This window comes from Lottia gigantea, assembly GCF_000327385.1.
Source record: "Lottia gigantea unplaced genomic scaffold LOTGIsca_6, whole genome shotgun sequence".
Taxonomy (NCBI): Eukaryota; Metazoa; Mollusca; class Gastropoda; family Lottiidae; genus Lottia; species Lottia gigantea.
In genome coordinates this window covers 2,180,966-2,203,860 of record NW_008710049.1, presented here as the reverse complement: position 1 = coordinate 2,203,860, position 22,895 = coordinate 2,180,966, and the positions used below count along the sequence as shown (strand labels likewise).

At 31.8% G+C, this 22,895-nt stretch overlaps 1 protein-coding gene across 1 annotated transcript; it reads left to right on the top strand.

The window, feature by feature from the left end:
* Positions 1-551: 551 nt before the first annotated feature.
* LOTGIDRAFT_107411 (hypothetical protein) lies at positions 552-21,441 on the top strand (the record flags this gene model as incomplete). The annotated part of the gene is made up of 4 exons (XM_009063864.1): positions 552-800; positions 1,233-1,556; positions 20,665-20,790; positions 21,202-21,441. Coding segments are annotated over 4 exons (939 nt in total), but the record flags the coding sequence as incomplete, so codon positions are not given.
* Between the last annotated feature and the right edge of the window lie 1,454 nt (positions 21,442-22,895).

Genomic DNA, 22,895 nt, shown 5'->3' with positions numbered 1-22,895 from the left:
CCAATAGAAGATAAGTAGATAATCATTTCAAAATTATTCAAATTAAGAACTGTTTGTTTTTATTATATGACTGTCATGAAAGAACTTCTTTTCAAGTCTCCCCTTAGTAGACTATTACTGCTAAAAATAATCTAGTCAATTGTAATATCAAATGTGGGAGGAAAGGATTTTTTGAGATTTTTAAATTTTGTTATTTGTTAGATTGACCAGACATACTAGATAAATTATGTGTTTATTGCAGGCTCAAGACCGAGATGAAGGAAATAATGCTGTTGTCCGATTTTCCCTAAATAACTATCAAAATGTGTAAGTTAAGTTTTTTTGCCCCTATTTTGATGATTCCAGATCTTATTTCTATTCTTTGATAAATTATTCTCCCTTCATCTGCATCACCTTTGAATTGTAGACGATAGGGTTCTCTTGACTGAAATGTTAGACTGAGAGCTGAAATTGAGTTTTGTCAATAGTTCAGGCAAATAATTAAACAAGTATATTCATTTCAGTTGCCACTGCTGTTCTCGACCTGGCATTGAAGTTTAAGAATATTTTTTTTTAGGTTTACTGTCAACTCTGATAATGGACAAATCAGTAATTTGGTTGCTTTGGATTTTGAAAGTCAGTCACAATATTTACTAGCTGTTTTAGCTGTAGATAGTGGTACATATCCTCGAACTGCTACAGCCACTGTGACTATTAATGTACAGGATATCAATGACAATATACCAGTATTTGTTCAAACATTTTTTGAGGGGAGTGTACCTGAGAATGAGGCTATAGGTACTTCTGTTTTAACTGTAACAGTAAGTACTGATAAACTAAACTTTATTTTATTCTCAGAAACATAATAAATTTTAAAAAGCACTAAAATTAATTTTATAAGCAGAATCAGATTTCTGTTGTCGTAGATTATTTATTTATTATCCTTGTCAACATTTTATAAAACAAGCCTAAAATATAATTATCATTATAGCTCGGAAACTATTTATATTATGTAATGAAATATTTCTAAAAAATTAAGAAACCACAGCAACAGGAATTGCTGTAACACAGACAGTAACAGCATAAGAATGTTATTTTATTTGCTTAGAAGGTGTGTGAAAGTCTTGTGACAGAGTCATAAGTTGTTATCCTTTGTTCATTCTTTTTTTTTAAAGTCTTTAGATAGAATTAGACAAGGCTGGTTGTTGCTGGTGTGTTGACTTTATGGTTTAGTGTTTTTGATTATCTTTCAGGCTGTGGATGCTGATTCTACACCTACTATCGATTATATCATACAAGAAACTAATGTACCATTTAGGATTGACAATACTGGACGGATATTTACAACTCAAGTCTTGGATTTTGAATTGAGACAAAGTTTACAGTTTACTGTAACCACTCAACAGGGACGAAACTCTTTGAACACACAGTATAGAGCAGGTGTCAGGATTACTGTGACAAATGTCAATGATGCTGCTCCCTCTCTTACCATTAATCCTGCAGTTATTAATATTCCTGAAAATCAAGCTCTTGGAGAATTACCTGCCTTTGCTTCTGCTACTGACCAAGATCCGCAGGTATAACTCTACTTGAAAATTACTTCTATGATTTGGTTCTGATATGGTTCTAACCTGGTCAATAAGTCAATGATAGTCTTTATTTTCAGGCCAATTCAATTGTTGCAATCTCTTTCGACAGTCAATTTACTTGATCCAAATTTCCTATTGTATACTGCATGGTGTTGCTATCTTAATGAAGTATGTAAACCAGAAAATAATATGTTATTTTAAGTATATGTACTTACATATCAAGTTGTATATTTTATTGTAGAACACACCTGATAGTACAATTACCTATTCAATCGTCTCAGTTGTTCCAAATTCTGGTTTGACTCTGTTTTTCATCCATTCCACCAATGGCAGAGTTTATTTACGTCAGCCTATCATAACAGATACTTCCAGACAAACCCAGTATCAGGTAGGTAAAAGATTGAAATAATTGAGACTTCCTTCTTTGGTATTGATGATTGTTAGTAGTGTTTGCATGATTTACTGGAGGAACGATTCTTTGCGTAACATCATGTAGCAATACATGACAATACCTCTTCTGTAATAAGAATGGAATAGCAAATGGAATCACATGTTTTCTCACTGACTCGAGTAGTAAAAACTATATATAAGATGAGGAGGTTAACCATTCCTATCAACTATATTACCAACCATCACAGTTATAAAGATATAAATTGATAAATATTGAAACTTTAAAGATAAAAAGCATATGACCTTTGTATCTAAATACATTTGTATTGTGGCATGCTTGGCAATACCAAGCACTAGTTGTTTGCATTTAGATGAAGACGTTTCAGGTGTGTAATTTTACTGAATGAAAGTGTTAGAGATAGCAAAATTTGAATATGTTATGAATTGTTATGAATATCATATAATTCTTTATGTTTGTCTTGTTATGTTTCTATGTTTTGGAAACTGGATTTTTATTATTTGGATTATGATGTAATTGTTATATTTTATCAGATTAACATCCAGGCAAGAGATTTGGGAACACCATCACAAACAGACACTAAAACATTGGTAGTTAATATTCAACGAAATCAACTAGCTCCACGATTTTCAAATCAGACCTATTTTGTTTCTATTAATGATGCTGCGTATGGAGTTGGTACTGTGGTGATTAATGAGGCTGGAATAGATTCAGACACAATTGTGAGTTTTTGTTTGCTTTCTTGACTTCTGACAGGTCTTGAATATTAACAGTAAGATAGGTTCAAAACACCTGTAAAATAATTGTTTGCTTGTCTATGCTTTCTAGTTATTTACCCGTTTTGAGGTTTTCGTTATTGTTCCCAGCTCTATCTATAAGGATTCACATTGACAGTACATATTTTTAACTTTATTAGGGTCAGACATTGGCAGGATGCAATTGGTTTCTATCAAAGTATAAAAAAAAATGCAATTTATAAACCCAATAGTGAATTTGCAGCATTGGTAAATTTACTTCAGAAAACGTTCTCATGCAAAGAATCTATTATCATCATTTATTTGACCATTTCGCCCTTACACCATTATTCAAAGTTTGAGGGGCTGTTATGGTATATTTCTAGTTTTTCAATATATCCGTAGACCCCGTCTGCTACAGGCTTTGAGTGCCATTGGACATTCACATTGAAGATCTTTTTACCATTTGAAATCAAAAAGTGTAGACTAGCAGCATCTTCTTAGCAAACTTCCTTTATTGCAATCTATGTGGCATCATATACCCTCTAAGCCAAATAAGGTTCAGAAAAGCAGGATGTGTATACATCATTTCATTTCTTTCCAGGAGATTTTCCGTACATTACAATATAGTGTGATTGGAGAGGGAGAAGGTCCTGTGTATTTTGGTTTTAGAGCATCAGGTGACAGTGCTATTGTGGTGAAGGAGATTTTAAGTAGAGATGATTCTCTCAATTATAAGGTAAAAACATTGTTATAGCCTATCAATGGTGACACATTATAATCATAGGTTTAAAGGGACATAATGCAAAATTTTCATTGTCAAAATTGTTGTAAATTGTGTCTGAAAATATTCTATGTATCTACTTGATCAAACTGTTTGTTTTGAAATGGTTAATTAAAAACGGAGAGTGCTAATTGTTAATTAAGAAGTTTGACCTAGTTTGACTTTATAATGGCTTGATCTTATTAGTTAAAACTTTAGAATATGTAGTAGACATATTTCTCTACAATTAGAAATTTATTTTACATAAATCTGTACAGTAGTTTTCTTTCACGGACACGATGTATAGTCATCATAAATTTAAGCACCAAATTCAAAATAACAAGAATTCTTCACTTTGGTACACTGATACTTAAGTAAGTATTAATAGAAATGATATTTTTTGTAAATATATTTTAGTTGTTAATAAGAGTAGAAGATGGTGGTGGATTGAGTGGGACTTCAACTGTTTCAATATCTGTTGATAGAAACAGGAACAGTCCTGTATTTGTTACTAATTTACCAACTACCACTGCCATTATAGAGAATTATCCACTTGGACAAAGTGTAATACGAGTTTCAGCTACTGATCAAGATCTAGTGGTAGGTAGACAGACCTATTTTGATAATTTATCTTTAACAGAACATTGTGATGCTAAAATTTACAACATTTGCCAGAGTGTAATGGTGAAATAGAGTCCCTGATTTAACCAAATGTAAGAAGGTTTGCACATTAGAGTCAAATTTTACAATAGATGTTTATGTTGAAACATAATTTCCTTGATTAACACTAGTGTAAGAAGGGGTGCACATTAGAGTCAAATTTTACAATACATAATATGTTAAAATAGTTTCCTTGATTAACACTAGTGTAAGAAAGGGTGAAAGGTTATACAATAAAACAAATATACATTAAGTCTTCCATGTTTCTGTTTAAGTAATTGCTATTAATGGAGAGGTAGAACTTTATATATGTTATATTAATTTATATCTGTGTATTTATTTTGATTGTATATTTTAGTGGAAAGCGCATGTAGGCACTCAGGTGAAAGATGGGCTATATAGATTCATGTTATAATAATAATAATAATTAAGTAAAAATCTATTATTAATATATTCAAGTACTAAGACCGTAACATCTTCTAATTATTAGAATCCTTATAACCAAATATCCTACAATATAGTTGGTAACACAGAAGCTCGTGCTTATTTCCAAATTTCTACTGGTACCAATGGTGGAATCATCAGTCTGAAGCAATCTCCTGCTGGTCAAAATATTGATACATTTCAGGTTTGTCTAAACTTTTCTCTTTGAACACACCTTTCATTAAGTGTTTGATAAACACCTGTAAGCATTGTATAATTGCTGTAAGTTTCATCTCTGTTCTACATTGTCCACAATGTATCTGGTATGAGACAATAAGTCAAGTTATGTAGGGTGTTAAATTAGGCCCTTGTTTTTATTCTTTTTTCATTTAGGGGCACAAGTATAATGATCAAAATTTGTTAAAACCCCAGAATATATGAATATGATGATTTTATATTTGTAAACTGTTTGCCAGCTCTGTGTCTTTTTCTCTGGACTAATGATGTTGTGAAAACTCGATACTTTGAATTCATTCAGTTTGAAATGACCTGCCATAATTGATGACAATGCATCCATGCCCATGAAGACTACGCTTTTACAGACTTTTGATTGGTTGAATTTTTAAGGTTGCTCTCTGATTTAAGTAGCAGTTATATTTATATAATTTCAATTATAAGTAATAATGAAAAAGACTTACTCAGGTTTTAATATTTATATTGTAGATCACAGTTCAAGCTAGAGATGGTGGAAATAGAATCTCAGAGATCAATCAAGTTGTTACAGTCAATATATTGAGGAACACTAGACCACCAATATTTTTCAATGAGTCTTATTCAGTCACAATTGATGAAACAGTTCTCATCAATACTGTAGTTGTGCGTGTTCAGGCTCAGGACAATGATGTGAGTACTGAATTTGATGCTAACACAATATGTATATTGCATTATTTCAAAGAGGTGCTCCTCCAAAATAGAGGACACTATACAGATATGCTGCACAATATGTATTATGATACGTAATGCTGGCACGATATATCAGTGAATCAACACATCTCAATATCACATGCCATGATACTTTGAATACTAAGCCTACTAGACAAACATGTATAAGCTAACACATGAAATAACCTGAAATTATCCAAATGTACATGATGATAGAAAATTAAGGTGCCACTTTTTTATGTAAATGTTACAGCAGTAAGCTGTTGAAAAATTAATGACAATACATTACTATTGATATTATTTACTCGTGTTTAAAATTATACATTCATACATAATCAACTTTGAAGATAAAGTGATCTTTTTTGTTTAATTACACAATGTCGGATATATATTGTTTCTCATTTATATTGATACATATTGTTTCTCTTTTATCTTGATTCATATGGTTTCTCTTTTATCTGGATACATATTGTTTCCCATTTATATTGACACATATGGTTTCTCTTTTATCTTGATACATATTGTTTCTCTTTTATCTTGATACATATTGTTTCTCTTTTATCTTGATACATATCGTTGATACAATATTTTGTTTCTCTTTTATCTTGAAACCTATTGATGATACATATTGTTTCTCTTTTATCTTTATTACATATGGTTCCTCTTTTATCTTGATACATATCGTTTATACAATATATTGTTTCTCTTTCATCTTGATACATATTGTTGTTACATATTGTTTCTCTTTTATATATATTCTTGATACATATTGTTTTTCTTTTATCTTGATACATATTGTATTGTGGCATGATTTCCAATACCCAGTGCTATTATAGTAATATGTCATATTGTTATCTATCTAGTTTATATTCCATTAAGGTCATTGAACTATCAGATGCCAAATAAGAGTCAACAAGTTTCAGTCCAAATGGTTTTGCTTGTTAGAGATAGTCTATTGTAAATTACTAATATCTAATACTTATTTGAAATTGTTTGTAACCTCTTCCTTTTGAAATACTTGTATAACAACTCAGCATTCTTGAAAAACTTGTGTGAAAAATGGGTTTTCTATATATTAGCTTATTTCATCATTGATACACAATGTTTGTGACATGAATTTCTATTTTAGGTTCGACAAGAGTTTAATGTTGTGAGTTATAGAATAATTGGTGATGATACAGCACCTAATAAATTTCAAATTAATTCTCAATCTGGTAATATAGCAACATCTACTAGCCTACTGTCAGAGAATCTTTCAAATTATGTGGTATGTACTTTCTCTGTAATATATTCAGTGTTGATTATGGTTGTTCCAAACTTTGCCTGATTTCTTGATCTATATCACCTGTAAAAAAAGAAATTCTTTTATTTTTCGTAGTTATATTTTGTAAAGTTCATAAAGAGTAACTATGACTGTATGTTATTTTAAAGAATTGAAAGTAGATTTAGTATTTTTGGAACAGTTCACAAGTTAAGAGCAAAATGTTGCATAATTTATCTCAGACTGTGTAGTAAAAACATGTCAGTTCTCCGGTAGGCTACTCAATCAGAGAGTACCTATTTTATCTTATTGAGAGTTCGGACATTCAGCTTTATTTATATATATGAAAGTCTCGACTCAGTCTATCAGTAGTTACTTTTTGATTTGACAGTAAAAAGACAAAAACAGTTAAATTACTTTGTTTTATAGGGAACAAAAATAAGACACAAATGATTTTACTTCTAAATGTTAAAAAAGTGGTATAGAACCCTCAAAACACATTAGGATTTTAAATAGAAAATTGTTTTGATATTATTTATTTTTTGTTTGTGTAGATAAGAGTGGTGGCCTTTGATAACGGATCACCAGCTCGCAGTGCAACTGCCTTAGTATTTGTTACAGTTCGTAGAAATTTCCAACGCCCAGTTTGGCAAAATGCGGCACAAGATTTTACATGGCGTAGAAGTGTATTAAAGAGTGCAGGATTTGGAAATACTTTTCTTACTCTTACTGCCACAGATGCTGATACAAAGGTAAAGGTTCAGGAAATTTATATTCTTGCTCTAAGCTGAGTGAAAATGTGTAAAGATGTTTCAAAACTTACATTGATACAAATACTTATCAATTTATCAAATTATTGGAGATGGAGACTTGCTTTAGCTTCCATAGCACTTTCTAAAATGTAAATGGTAGCCTACATTGGTTGAATTGAAACAAACTCTGTCTATAAAAAGGTGTCAGGGTTTCATCATCAACTTTCACATGTAAAAAATCCAATCGTGTACCTTTTGAATGTTGCCTTGATGTAATATAATGATGTTTTGAAAGGTTTAACCACAAAACTTTTCCTATACAATGCCAAGTTATATTTTGTGTTCAAATTCTACAAGCAGTTTCAATCATTCCTCTTATTGTTTATTTAGGATGAAAATTACTACTTTGATTGAAAAGATCAGTGATATTTGACATGACCTTGTTTTATCATAATTTCTATTTCTAGACCAGTTATATTAATAAGAACTATATTGTTATTATTGTTTTATCACAAAACATTCATCAAACTTAATTATATGTTTCTTATTATAGAGTCCATACAATGAAGTGTCCTATGTTCTTATTGGTAATGCTAAAGCTAGAGAGTTTTTCCAAGTTGGTTTATCTACTGGTGATATCAGTATTAAAAAATCATTAAGTCTTGATTTAGACAATACACAAACATATACTGTAAGTTATACCTCTTATTACAGGTATTTCTTTAAATTTTATTTGACTCTATGTTATTTCAATGTCTTGTATGTATGTATGTATGTATGTTTCGATAGCTTCAAATGTACTTGAGAATGTGTCACTGAATGAGTTATATATTTTGACATATTTGACATATTTTGACAGAGAAAAAGCATTTAAAGAAAGTTGAATTTTGAAATGCTGAGGATAGAGCTCAGATTGTTTATGGTGAAAATGTATGAATATATACATAGAAATAGAAATATTATTGAATATATTGCTCCAGCTCTATTGAAAGTATTTGCTGTTGAAAATATGAATATGTCATTTTTGTATATTCTTTTGCAGTTGTTAATTCGAGCTGAAGATGGTGGTACAAATCCTAAATTAACAGCTTTACAAACAGCAACGGTATTAGTAACAGTGATTCAGAACTCGAATCCACCACAATTTGTCACCTCCACTTGTTCTGCTTCCATATCTCAGAATTTAGCAGTCAATGAACGGGTCTTGGAATTATTTGCTGAGGATTCAGATAATGTAAGTACAATGCTACTAGGTTGATTAGATAATAACAGATAGCATGAAGAGCTGTTATTATTTATCATTTGTTTTTGGCTTGCTGGATGAAGATTTTTTCAAGAGTACTCCAGAGCTCTTTGGTGATTCAGAGAATCAACCATGTGTGTCCAATGAAACAAGTTGGAACAGGATATAGAATGGTTCCATGTGAAATCTGGTTCCATACTGCTCAACAAAGCTTATTAGAACAGATTCAATTCTTGTATCATTCTTATTTATAAAAAATATGTAGCACTCCTGTAGAGCATGGTGTGTTAGATGCTAAAGTACATTCAATGAAACCATTTATTAAATAGGTTCAGGAGTATTGTGAACCTCTCTACTATTGCATCAAGTGTTCTCCTTTATACCAGGTTCCAATGAACCTTCTAGAGGCTCATCCATGTAAACATTCTGACAAGTGCTAATTTGGCAACTCAAAACTTCTATTTACAGTAAACCTTATAGCTATCGGTACAAATAGAATGCCAATGAGTAATTTAATTTGATAATTCCATGTATTTCAGCCTGCTAATAATAGAGGTGCTGGTATTATCTACAGTATTGAAGGAGGTGGCAATGGATTTGACAATTTCCAGATTACAGATAACAAAAGGGGCATAGTGACATTGAGAAATAGTTTAGCTTTTCAAAGAATAACATCATATTCTGTAAGTATTTTTTGTAACAAGGGCCTTATGTTATAAAGCATATTTTGCAATTAGTTTTAGCGGAATTGCAGGAAACACAGATGTCTGATTGAAAAGCTATCTTTATCTAATATTACAGCTGATTGTCCAAGCTGCTGATGAAGGCAGTTCATCATTAACAGATCATATATTATGTACTGTGACAGTGAATAGAAATTTAGATTTACCGACTTTCAACCCTGTATCATATGTATTGAACATCATAGAAACTCAAGATTTAGGTGTGTCTATCGGACAAGTTACAGCTCAAGATAGTGATACTGTGGTAAGACCGTAGTTTATATTTGTTTGTTTCATGTCAATATTAGCCTGTCATATTTGATTAGAACTTGAGGTATATTTCTGATTATGAGGATTTTTTGTATTCCTAAAAATGTGTAAAGATATAAAGCAATATTTTCTTGCTGATCAAAACAATATGCAAAAGAGGAAATTGTAGGCATTGGCTATGTTTTCATTGATAGTAAATTCTGGTTGGAAATCTTTACAGCTCTCTGTTGAACCTGTTAAAATTTGCGAAATATTCCTGTCATAAATTGCTTGACAAGTTTAATAAAAACTCAATGATCAAATATTGAATAACAATATTCTAATATTTAAATAAACTGTGATGTTATTTATAATAATGATGTTATTTGTAACAAAGAATAAAAGGAAAGATTTTGTATTATTGTAGAATGAAGGTGTCATTATATATGCAGCTTTAGGAAATGCAAGAGCCCTGGAATATTTTAGTGTTTCAGCAGATGGAAGAGTTTCAGTGAAGAAATCTCTCAGACTTGATACCAATCCAGACAATTCTGTATATACGGTAGGTAATATTCCCATAACTTAATATGTCTGATGAAATTTCAAATCATTAACAGTATCTATTTGCTATTTTGCTATTTGTGTGTGAAAGGGAATAGCTCTGCTAAATGGAAAGGTATGACTTCTGAGAACAATCCTTAATCAAGAAGGACTATACAGTGCCTTCAATGAGCATGGAGTCATCAGTTGAGTGCAACATATTTACTATTTGATATGGTTTCAATACTGTATGTTCTCTAACAGATAATAAAACATTATCTACCATTTAGAATACTTATAAATATGTAAATAAGTTACACAAAACAGCATGTTGAAAGCAAAAACTTGAGCAAGACATGGTCAAAATATTCTTGAAATTTTGAAATTAGATTCAGAGGAATTTTTTGTCTTGATTTGCATTACAATAATAAAATATTTTCACTGTTATATGCTCAATACATACATTGTAGAGGAATATAGAGCATATCAAACAGAATCTGAAACATGTCTAAACTCACAGTTGCAGGGTTCAAATTGTTGAATTATAATACTACAAACAGCATCCAGTCTTTCGGATGGGACAATAAACTATAAGCTCCAATGGAGCAGAAAAGTAGTATGTAAAACTTCAATTCATTTCATTTTGAATTATAATAATTGTAATAGTTTGTATATTTTACAGTTGAATATTAATGCAAGAGATCAAGGATTACCAAACCCTCTGACATCTGACAATACAGCTGTTGTTACTATCAATGTACTCAGAAATCGTTTCTCACCAAGATTTTTATTTGTACCATATGAGAGAACCATTTTACCAACATCCATGAATCAACAAAGTGTTTTCAATGTAACAGCAGAAGATGATGATAACAATGTGAGTTTTTGTTTGTTTGTCCTCTTCTTTACTCTAGTCTGTGCTGAAAATGACAGATACAATCTTGCTCTACCTCATGCCCACTCTGCTCTGTAGGCTTTAATTCTTAAAAAAAACATGGTGCAAAAATGCGATTAATGTTTGATTCTATCTTGTGCTAATACCACATGCTTTTATTTGAAGTTAGCTGCCATGTGGGCATATTTTTCACTTTGTGTGGATATTTTAAATTTCGGTTTGGCAATTTAAACTACTTCATACAAGACAGTAGAGATGATGATTTAGTAATATTCCATAACAAACAATTGAATTCTGATATACATGTATTTCATAACCCCTGTATTTATTTTTAGGCTGAGTTTGGAGTAGTAAGATATTCAATAGCAGCTAACATCAATAGTGGTCCGTTTGTTATCAATACTGTGAATGGACAGATATCATTAACTCAATCTCTGGTTAATTCAGGACGTTCTATCTATAGGGTGAGTATTAGTTTACGAATTCCTCTTGGAAGACATTACAGTCTTAATCAATTGATGCTTTGTATTTTGAAAGGCAAATAAGAAATTATTTTCTATGGATAAGCCCTAATGAAAATAATGAAGCTGCTTGTATGCACATCTGAAATGTTAATTGGATATTATCTCCTATTTCTGAATCTATTGATGGCATGTTATATTCATTGAAAAGTTTTCTTATATCTATATCCAAAAGACATTAATTTTTTTTAGCTATTGATAGCTGCCTCTGATAATGGTATACCTAGTAGAACATCATATGAAATGGTGACATTGAACATAGACAGAAATCAGTTTGCACCACGCTGGGTTTCGCCAGGATTTCAACAAAATTATAGAATACAGCGTAGTGTTTTAGAAACTGTAGGATTTGCAACAGTCTTGGTATCGTTAAGTGCAAGAGATGATGATGGTGTAAGTATGGACAGTTTATTTGTCCACTCTGTTATTAGTGATAATGTTTTGCTCCTTTGGAATTTATCATGATAAATGAGGTTAAGGTGTTTGCTTTAAGAAATTTTGCTTAAGCATGAGATAAATGTGTAAATGTAGTATAGTCCTCAAGCATGTATAATCTACACCCCTTCTTACTCTCAGAACACAAAAAATCAACAAGTTGGCATAACCATAATACCCTTTTCAGTTTGGGAATTTTATCCTCTTTTTGTATTGTAGGATAGTTTGGTTTATAGTATAACCAATCTGGAAAATACCAATTCCCAGTTGTATTTCCAAATTAACAGTAATGGTGATATAACTCTACGTCAGTCACTGTTGTCAGATACTACTAGACCCAATAACTATACTGTAAGATTTTGTCTTAATTTTATACCACATAATAAAAGTAGCGTCGTTTGTTGACTCTCATGCACAGTCTCGGTGTTCAAATAAACAACACACAGCCCCCTATAGCCAAATCTATGATATGAAATGGAAAATGTGTTATCAATGCTGACAAAGTGGCTCACATTGTGCACTGTATCATTAGATGGCTTAGAAAAGTAAGTTTTAAAACTCTACATGTAAAGCTGATCTGTGCTACCTTGTAGAATGTATTTCTTTTTCTCATTGGTTTCCCTGCACACTGGTATTGTTATTCTTAATTAGCCTAATGGTGTGGGAATTAATAACTTTAAAGTTCATTCCATTTCCATTTATTTCCTTTATAGTTCCGTGTTGATGTAAAAGATAATGGTTCTCCACCAGAAACTGCTCCTCAATCTGTTACTGTGGTTATATTTGTCAACAGAAATCAAGCCTCGCCTGTTTTCACTAACCAGAATTTTAACACTACTATTAATGAGAACCATGCCCTTTTTTCCTCTGTGTTTCAAATTCTGGCTCAGGATACTGACTCTCAACAGGTAACAAAATATTTTAAGACTAGATAGTTAAATAAAGTCTAATAATTTTGTTGACATCTGAAAAAAAAAAAAAAAAATAGGAATCAGGTATTCGGGTGGCTTTGGATATAAATGTCAAAGCAAATGCATATTTATTCTTTGCTCCTGCTTTATTTTTCTTTTTTCTATAGACTAGCATATTAAATAATCCATGACAGGATGTGTCCTTCCTTATTTGAGCACAAAGGTTCAAATAGGAAAACTTCATTTTTTATTTTATTTGCAAGTATTATAATTGTCATCATTTTGTTACCAGGAATTCAACAGTATAAGCTATTCTATCGTGGGTGATCAAAGTGCTTCAGTTTATTTTTCAATGAATAGCAATGGATTGATCACACTTACAACAAGTCTTCAAGGGGTTCAAATTGATACATTTTACGTAAGTATATTCATTCTGTTTGCACATTATTCTATAAATATTTTGTACTTTTATAAGTAATCGAATAAAGAGTTCAGGGTATATGACTTTTTATTTCAGTTCAGTGTTCAAAATGTTAATATATATTATCTACAATAGGTTCGAGTACAAATAGCTGATAATGGACAACCACGTAAAATGAATAGTGCAGTAGTGACAGTGTATGTTAATAGAAATCTGATAAAACCTAGATTTATCAACACATTTTATAATCCCATTATACCAGATAGTCAGATACTTGGTGTACCTATTGTTAGTTTATCAGCAACTGATGAGGATACTGTGGTAAGATAAGTTAATGTTTATTCTTTATTGATATTATAATCTGTATAATCAGACTTTGTTACAAATTTGTTTTAGCTAGTTTAGTTTTATAGTTATTTTTAGGAAGCCCTTTCATGACTTTTAATATTTAAAAACCTGTTTTCATACGAATTGTAACTCTCAAAATTATCAAGTAGGTAGACAAAAATGCTTAAAAATGAGAAAATTATTACTATAAACTTGCTTGCTGAGGAAATTTGATTATATATATGAGAGCTTTAAAAGGTTTTTTGATGTCTTTAATTTGTTTCTGTATTTTTTCTAGTCACCAAACAATCAGTTTAGATTTCGATTTTTAAACGCAGCTCCTGTTATTACTGAATACTTCTCTATCAATGAAAATGGGGGTATAATAGTACGGAAACCATTGACCCAAGATCCACAACAGAGAGAAATTTTTGAGGTAAGTAGCTAGTTACATTGTTTCCCACATTAGATCTCCTTTGAAGGAAATGTTTAAATGAATGTATCCAAGTGATCTTAACAGTTCAAAGTAAAGCTTATTATATTATAGTTTGCTAGGCGATTAGGTGCTGTGGGTTTAAATCCTACTCAGTGTGCCTGTGCTTCAAAGGGTAGGGCTGGTGTCAGCTTTCACCACTTAATACCTTTACTTTATATCTAGTTTATGCCATGATTTACTTTCCTTATAGTTTCCCATCAAACATGAAATCCTTGGACCTAGTCTTGACTCTCAAACCTCAAAGATAACTGCGCTAAACCATGCACTGCTGAACATTTGGCCTCTCTGTATTTATGATTACATTTTAAGTCTGCTCTCTTCAATTTTTGTATATTTAAGTAACTATAAACACGATTCCAAATAGCTAACTATTTCTGTTGGTGAATGACATACTTTAAGCTCTTCTTTATAGACATCAGTAAATGCATTTTATATGCCCACATCTCTCTTTTTGGACGTATATTGTCGGCCGTCCATCCGTCAACATTTGCTTGTAAATGCTCTAAAAACTAGATTTTTTGATGGAATCAAATGAAATTCGGTATGTGTATACATATTCATAAAACAAAGATCAAGTTAGAATTTGAGCTATTTCCGACTGTTAGAAGTAGATTTATTGCCCTTGCCCCAAAATCTTGAATATGCTATTACTCTCTTAGTTTTCAACCGAATTTGATGAAACTTAAAATGGATATTTCGTTTTTACCATCCACATGCTGTGAAGGGCATATATGGCTGTGGTCCACTATCTTTTATTTAGAGTATTGGCAAATCACTTTTTATACTCATACTATTCTGCATTTCAGTTCAATGTAAAAGTGTATGATTTAGGACAATCCAGCTTAGAATCTGATAATACTGCATTTGTGCGGGTTAATGTAACCAGAAATACACAAGCGCCTGCCTTCCAGAACTGTCCTAGTCAGCTTAGTATATCAGCAGATAAAACAGTGTCAACTAATATATTTACTCTGACTGTTACAGATTCAGATCTGGTGGTATGTTTATAATGTTTTTCATTGTCAATTTATTATAATAGAAAAAAATATGTAACAACTAGATATTGTTTACACATTGACATTGAGGCTTTGTAGGTACTCTCATTGATGTTTGCTGAAATAAAATAGTTTAGTTAGGGTTATTTTGATAATATCGATGTGATGTTGCTTACATTCAAGCTGAACTGTGTTTTGGTATTGTTTATTTTTGCGGGGTTCATTTCCATCAAAGGGAAGACTAATTTATGAACTTAAGATGGTTTGTAAGGCTATTTATTTTTTTTTTTGGTCAATGTTGTTTTTGAATTCACATTGTATTGTTTTTTTTTTATCTAGGCTCCAATAAATACCGTTAACTTAGAATTGATTGGTGATGACACTGCTGTTAATTTCTTTACTGTTAGTTCTACTGGTGAAATTACATTAAAACAGAGTATATCAGACGACTCATTGTCATCTTATAAGGTATGTAGATAACTAGGACTCGGTAAAAAAAATTATCATCGTCACTTAATTTACACACAATAGACCAATCAGAGCAAGAATATATACTTCTATGATGCAAAAATTAAGCATGAAATAAAGGATTTTGATGTTTTTAATTGAGTATTTACAAGGATTCTCCATTAAAATATTTCAGTTATTAATTGATTATTGATTGGTAGTCTGCCATCGATAATCAATCTCAAATTTGGTAATCGATGCCGGCCCTATAAATAACCAATATAAATAACAAATAAACATCATGTGATGTTTTGTTTTTATTTTGTTTGCAGGTGTCTCAAAATTTGCCAGACAAACTGTACAATTTTGTAACTAATGCTTCTTGTTTTTTTAGTTAAGAATCGAAGCTACAGACGGAGGTAATCCACCAAGAAGTTCAACATGTACTATAAAAATAACTGCTCAACGTAATTTAAGATCACCAGTAATGGTAGCCTTAGACTACAGTGAAACTATTTTGTCAACTAAGCCTTTGGGAGAAGTAATTCTTCAAGTAAATGCTGCTGATACAGATAGAAGGGTAAACAATTTTATATTTAATATTTTTAATTTATTTGAAACGTGTAACTTAGTCTATTTTCTTCCTAAGTGACTAAAGAATAAATATAGAATCATATTTAATAAGTTGTGAGCCATTATTGATACTGCTTGCCTTTTCTCTTTTAGCCACCAAATAATGTTGTGCGGTATCGAATACAAGATATCAATAATAATGCTATTGGTGCAACCAACTTCCTGATAAACGAAGTTACTGGAGAGATCTTCCTTCGTCAGAGTTTACTTAGTCAAAGTTTAAATCTTTACGAGGTATTATATATTTCATATTCTGTTAGTTATCCAAACTGACTTTGTCCTCATTTGACTTTTTGATAGCCATTTTTGACAAGGGTCAACCAGAGTGGAGTGAAAAGAAACTGAACTGACTTTAGAATTCCACGAAACTGTTTCTATTGCCTGGATAGTGTTTTTGTTACACCATTCAAATATGCCCATTTAAAATAACAAAAGCAATAAAACAACAAACTTTCTTCAAATTTTGTGCAAATTGGTGAGAGGAACTATAGCCTGACAATATAAAGGGTTGTTGGGGATAACTCTTTTTTAAAATAAAACTGTAAAAGGTTGAACACCACAATAAACCAATCCCAAATCCAATTATCACCAAATTATCACTTTCTCTGATTGGTACAATAGTATTTAAGAATTATGATTGTACGATGAAGCTATGAATCTAATGTAATTTCAAAACTTTCCAAAACGATGAATACCGAAATTATAACATTTTTTGTTTGAATACTTTAAAGAAAGGTAAATACTGTCTAGAAGACACAATTCTTTAAGGATTTTGACGAAACGAGTGTTTGTAATCACCCAAGGATAAATCTTTTTGAAAATCAGAAAAAATTAAAAAAAGTGATACTAGTTATTGTCCTCGTTCTTGAAAAAGCATTCAATTTGAACCTTGTAAACACTCTAAAAGGCACAATTTGGTAATATTGTTCATTATCACCATAGACAGTTCAAAAGAAGTATATGACTGAAGGTTGAGCATTTCATAAAGGTGATTGTTACTGTACTGCTAAATATTTTTATTTAATATCAAACTGTAGGCCTACATTACTTTGCCTGGCAAGCTATCTTTGAAATAAAAATGGTATTTTGTTTCCAGTTTAATGTAACAGCCTATGATTTGGGAGAACCAGAAAGAACCTCCATTCCTTCTCGGGTGAGAATTACCGTGACACGTAATTCAGGCACACCATTTTACGATGGAATACCATATTCTACAACTATAAACAGAGCTCAGACAACTAATTCAGTCATTTTCTCGGCTACATGTCAAGACACAGATCAAGTAAGTTCTCTTTGTATGTATGCTTTTATTTAGAGTGCAATAAGCTTTGGGTTCAGTGATATAGACCACAGAATTATCAACGTGTACCAACACTTTATTCTTTTCAATTTTGGTAGTTGGTTTATAAAGTTAAGTGCTCAAATTAATGAAAACTTTAAACTTAAAAACTAAAAAGATCCTGCTGGAAAGACTATTTAAAAGGTTTACATAAAACTTTTTAAGTTAGTTATGTTTTTGGTAGGTGATGGAAATCTATTGTACAAATTAGGAAATGCCAAATTGTAGAAAATTTCATGTCCTGCTTATTCTGAAGGCTTCAACTAAAAATATTGAGTCTTTATGAGGCCAAATACCAAAACATAACTATTTGTATTCTCTGTTTTTGATTATCCCTTAGATTCAAACAGATTGAGGTTGATCAAGTAGATCCATTGATATAAATAGCATATTTTAGAAATATTTTCAGGTATAATTTTCTTTGTTTTGGTGTAAGTTACCTTGCTTTGTCAAATGTTAGCTGGTTTATTTTTCAGAATGCTTTTGGTGTTGTGACTCAAGACATAATTGGTGATTCTAATTCACAAGTATTGTTTTCTCTGTCAAACAATGGACAGTTGACTTTAAATAGAAACATCAACCAAGAGACTGATACACTGTATATTGTAAGTTATTTATTCATGTATTGTTATATCAGTACATAAGTTCACATTCCTTTAACAAATCAAATGAGTTTTTGGTAGGTTGAGCAAGAATTATGTGACCTCCTTACAAAATTAAAAGGGAATATATGTAGCCTTTGCCCCAATTCATTTATGTAGTCAAGTTTTAGCTCTCATATGCAAGATGTAATGACTAAAAAATCTTATCCTATGTTAAGTGTTGAATTGAAAATAAAAAAAGAAAATCAAGAAGATGCTTGTAAGAACTTTTTTAAACAAATGACTCTCTGCAAGGAATCCTTTGAGTCTATGTAGAGAATCTCTTGACACTCTGTAGGGAATCTCTTGATTCTCTGCAGGAAATATCTTGATTCTCTGCAGGGAATCTCTTGATTCTCTGCAGGGAATCTCTTGACTCTATGTAGGGAATCTCCTGACCCTCTGTAGGAATCTCTTGACTCTTTGTAGGGAATCTCTTGACTCTCTGTAGGGAATCTCTTGACTCTCTGTGGGAATGTCTTGACTCTCTGTGGGAATGTCTTGACTCTCTAGGGAATCTCTTGACTCTTTGTTGGAATCTACTGACTCTCTGTGGGAATCTCTTGACTATGTAGGGAATCTCCTGACTCTCTGCAGGGAATCTCTTGACTCTCTGCAGGGAATCTCTTGATTCTCTGTAGGGAATCTTTTGACTCTCTGTGGGAATGTCTTGACTCTCTAGGGAATCTCCTGACTCTCTGCAGGGAATCTCCTGGCTCTCTGCAGGGAATCTCCTGACTCTCTGTGGGAATCCCCTGACTCTCTCTAGGGAATCTCCTGACTCTCTGCAAGTAATTTCCCAATTCTCTGTAGGAATACTGATGAAGTTTGTTGCAGATTGTCTGCAGGTGTTACCTTTAAAACCATCTTACACTCACAAGTAATCTCCTGACTCTCTATAGGAAATCTCCTGACTCTCTATAGCAAATCTCCCGAATCTCTATAGCAAATCTCCTGAATCTGTACAGGAAACCTCTCGCTGTAGGGAATCTCCTTTCACAATGTAGGGAATCTCCTGACTCTCTGTGGGAAATCTCCTGGCTCTTATGTTGGAAGTCTCCTAATTCTCTGTAGGAATCTACTTTCTTATAGCGCTAATTGATATGTTTGGTATATGTTATTTCAGGTTCGTATCCGATGTCGTGATGGAGGTAATCCACGATTATCAGCTACCACCATTATAACTGTTAATGTCAATCGAAATTTGAACACACCCAATTTTACACAGACATCATATTCTGCCAGCATCCCAGAAACCCAGGCACCTGGTTCGGTCATTTTGACAGCAACAGGACAGGATGGGGATGTACAGGTATTATTTTTACTAGTACCATATTTTAAAGGGTCAATCTGATGTTTCTGCGTAGGTTGGACACTTTTTTTTTCGATTAAATTTATGAAAACTAGACATCAAAATCTTTAATTGATTCTTTAAGAGGTTATATCAGATACCTCACATGGTAGACAAAGGAGGTACTGGTACATCAAATTCTGGCATCTATATTCAACAGACAGACAAAATTGTAGATAACACTTTTTGTTACTCCTTCTAGGGTACAATTTTTTATTTGATGGATTTCTCCTTTACCAATAATGATAATGTATTCAGAATTTCAAACAATCCTGATGGTACCTCAGCAAGTATTTATGTTAATAGGAAGTTATATGAAACTAATCAAGATACATACCAAGTAAGTTATTTACATGTATCTAACTGGTGACTGGTGATTTCTTACGCCTGCCAAATTTACTGAAAGATAGGATTCAACTCAATTCTTTTAAATTTAGGAAAACCCTGCGTATCTCAGGATGTTGACACATTTCTATATAGTGATATTGAGCAGTAGAATTTTTACTATGAGAATAATATGTCCTACATATGAATTTAAATATAGACTTAAAAAATGAATGAATGAATTGTGTTTAATATTAACAGTATACTATGATAGTAAGAAATAGAGATGGTACGTCTGTAAGTTCTACAGTTCCAGTTACCATAACTATCCTTAGAAATAGATCTCCTCCTGTCTTCCAAAATGAACCATATGAACGTACATTTAACTCTCAGTTCCTACCAGTAAATACTGAAGTACTGAGTATACTGGCTACAGATGCTGATACTAGGGTAGGAAATTTTTTTTTTCTTATTTTTACCTTTTTGGTGATTTGTGCACTGATAAAATTAAATCTTTTCTCTTAGATAAATTGTTGAATAAGTTTATTCATTTTTCAACATAGACTTACAAAGATAATTTGTTGGAAAATTTGGTGTAGTAGAAGCAGAGCTAATGAAGTAACCAACTGTTCATAACTTATTTGTATTTTTGATATCTTCAGAACGATTTTAACAGAATAAGTTATCGTATGATTTATGGTGATGTCAGTGTTTTTAACCTGGATAGTACTACTGGTAGAATTACAACTAATACTAACTTTAATACCAATGGCAAAGCCAAATATTCGGTAATATACTGTTTTCTTAAAATATTTCATTTCATTTGTCTGTACACTTAAAAATATTGACTGTAAGGTTACTGGAAATATTTAAGTTTTGTTCTGGTCATTTCCACCATATTGATATCTTTTTGACAACCATTTGTCCTGTTATTTAAGAATATTAACCAAAAATAATGTCACCAATGCTCCATTTGGTTCAATTGGCATTTGTGATAGTGACATGATAATCTAACTTCTAGTCATTCTAGTCATGATTTTGTAATTGCCAAACATGTTGGACAGTAGATATGATTGGTGCTATAGACCCAATACAAGAAAAGTCTTAAAAACCTCTTTACAATCCCTTTAAGATATGAGAGGCGAATACCAGTTTCTGCTGTGGGCAGATTTTAATATGCTTATATGATTCTATTTCAGGTAACTGTGATGGCATTTGATAATGGAATACCAAGTTTAACTGATACATCAGAAGTAAATGTTCTGCTCTCAAGAAATTTTTTTAGTCCAGTTTTTGAGCCGGTGCGATACACCCCTACCATATCAGAGATTACACAAGTAGGAAATGTAATTGAGAGAGTTAATGCTACAGATAGAGATACTACTGTAAGTGTAACAACAATTCATTATGAGAAAACAATGATTCAAAATATTGATTGAGATATAAGATATATAATATTTTTTTTTTGAGGGCACCAAATCTTGTGAATTGTTTTCAGAGGCATGTTCTTGAAGATGTAAATAACTACATATTTGTTGCATATTCATGAAATCCATGCAAATTTGAGCCCTGAATTTCAGATATATCTTAATCAGATTGCGTTCTTCATTTTTTCTTATTATGATACAACAGTAAATGAAATGAATGGAGTTTTACGCCTTCTGCACCTACATGCAATGTGCAATGAGGGAAATATTGCCAGGACAACAGCACATGATAAAGAAGTAACTTTCTTGATAGCTTGATCTGAGTTTAATGTGGTAAATTAGCTTCTTTAGGTAATATCTAATGTCTGAAAAACTGAAATAATTCTGCATTTTTAACCACCATCTTGATCTTTATATTTTTCTAGGCACCACAAAATTCAATTGAGTATAGTTTAATTGGTAATGGAGATGGTCCACGCTATTTCAACGTCAACCCTACCACAGGACAAATAACCCTGGCATTGCCTTTATATCTGGATACAAACGCGCCTTCCTCTTATACGGTTTGTATACTAAAATTGCTTGTATATGAGTGAAGCATTTGCTCCAAACTTTGAAGTATTATTCTGTTTTAGCTAGTGTTGAAACAGTTAGTGATTTTGATCAACCGGGTAATTTTTGGCAATAATCCTTTGTTACCCGGTTTATCTCGGTTAATAGTCAATAAACAAACAAGAATCAAAAACTGCATTTGTAGTTGCAACACATGTGATGATAATTGATAGCCCATTATATGAACCTCTCAAACTCTCAACAAAAACGACACAATATTAGATGTTTATTTACAAGAGAACAGCTTAATTATTAATAAAGTGAGAAATCCTTTGTCAAAAATGTCTTTTTTGATCTTCTAAAATTAATTGTTAACTGATCATCTAAAATCTGAAAGTTACTCTTGAAATCCTACACGAAATCAATTAAATTATTAACGGTTTCAACACTTGTTTTGGTTGATTTTTATACGCCCACATCTCTCTATGTCCATCTGTCAACATTTGCTTGTAAACGCTCTAAAAACTAGATTTTTTGATGGAATCAAATGAAATTCGGTATGTGCATACATATTCATAAAACGAAGATCAAGTTCGAATTTTGCCCTTGCCCCAAAATCTTGAATATGCTATTACTCTCTCGAGTCTCTTAGTTTTCAACCGATTTTGATGAAACTTAAAATGGGTGTTTCGTTTTTACCGTGCCGTGGTGGGCGTATATGGCTGTGGTCCACTATCTTTTGATTTAGTGTTCCAACAGACACTGGCTGATAAATTTGTACCCTAGATTGCATAAAGTTAAAATCTTTGAAAATCACAGCAATCTTATTTGATGGATCTAAATATAAGATCAATTAAGTAATTGTTCTATCAATTGATATTTTGGTCTTTCTATGTAGGCTAATGTTAATTTAT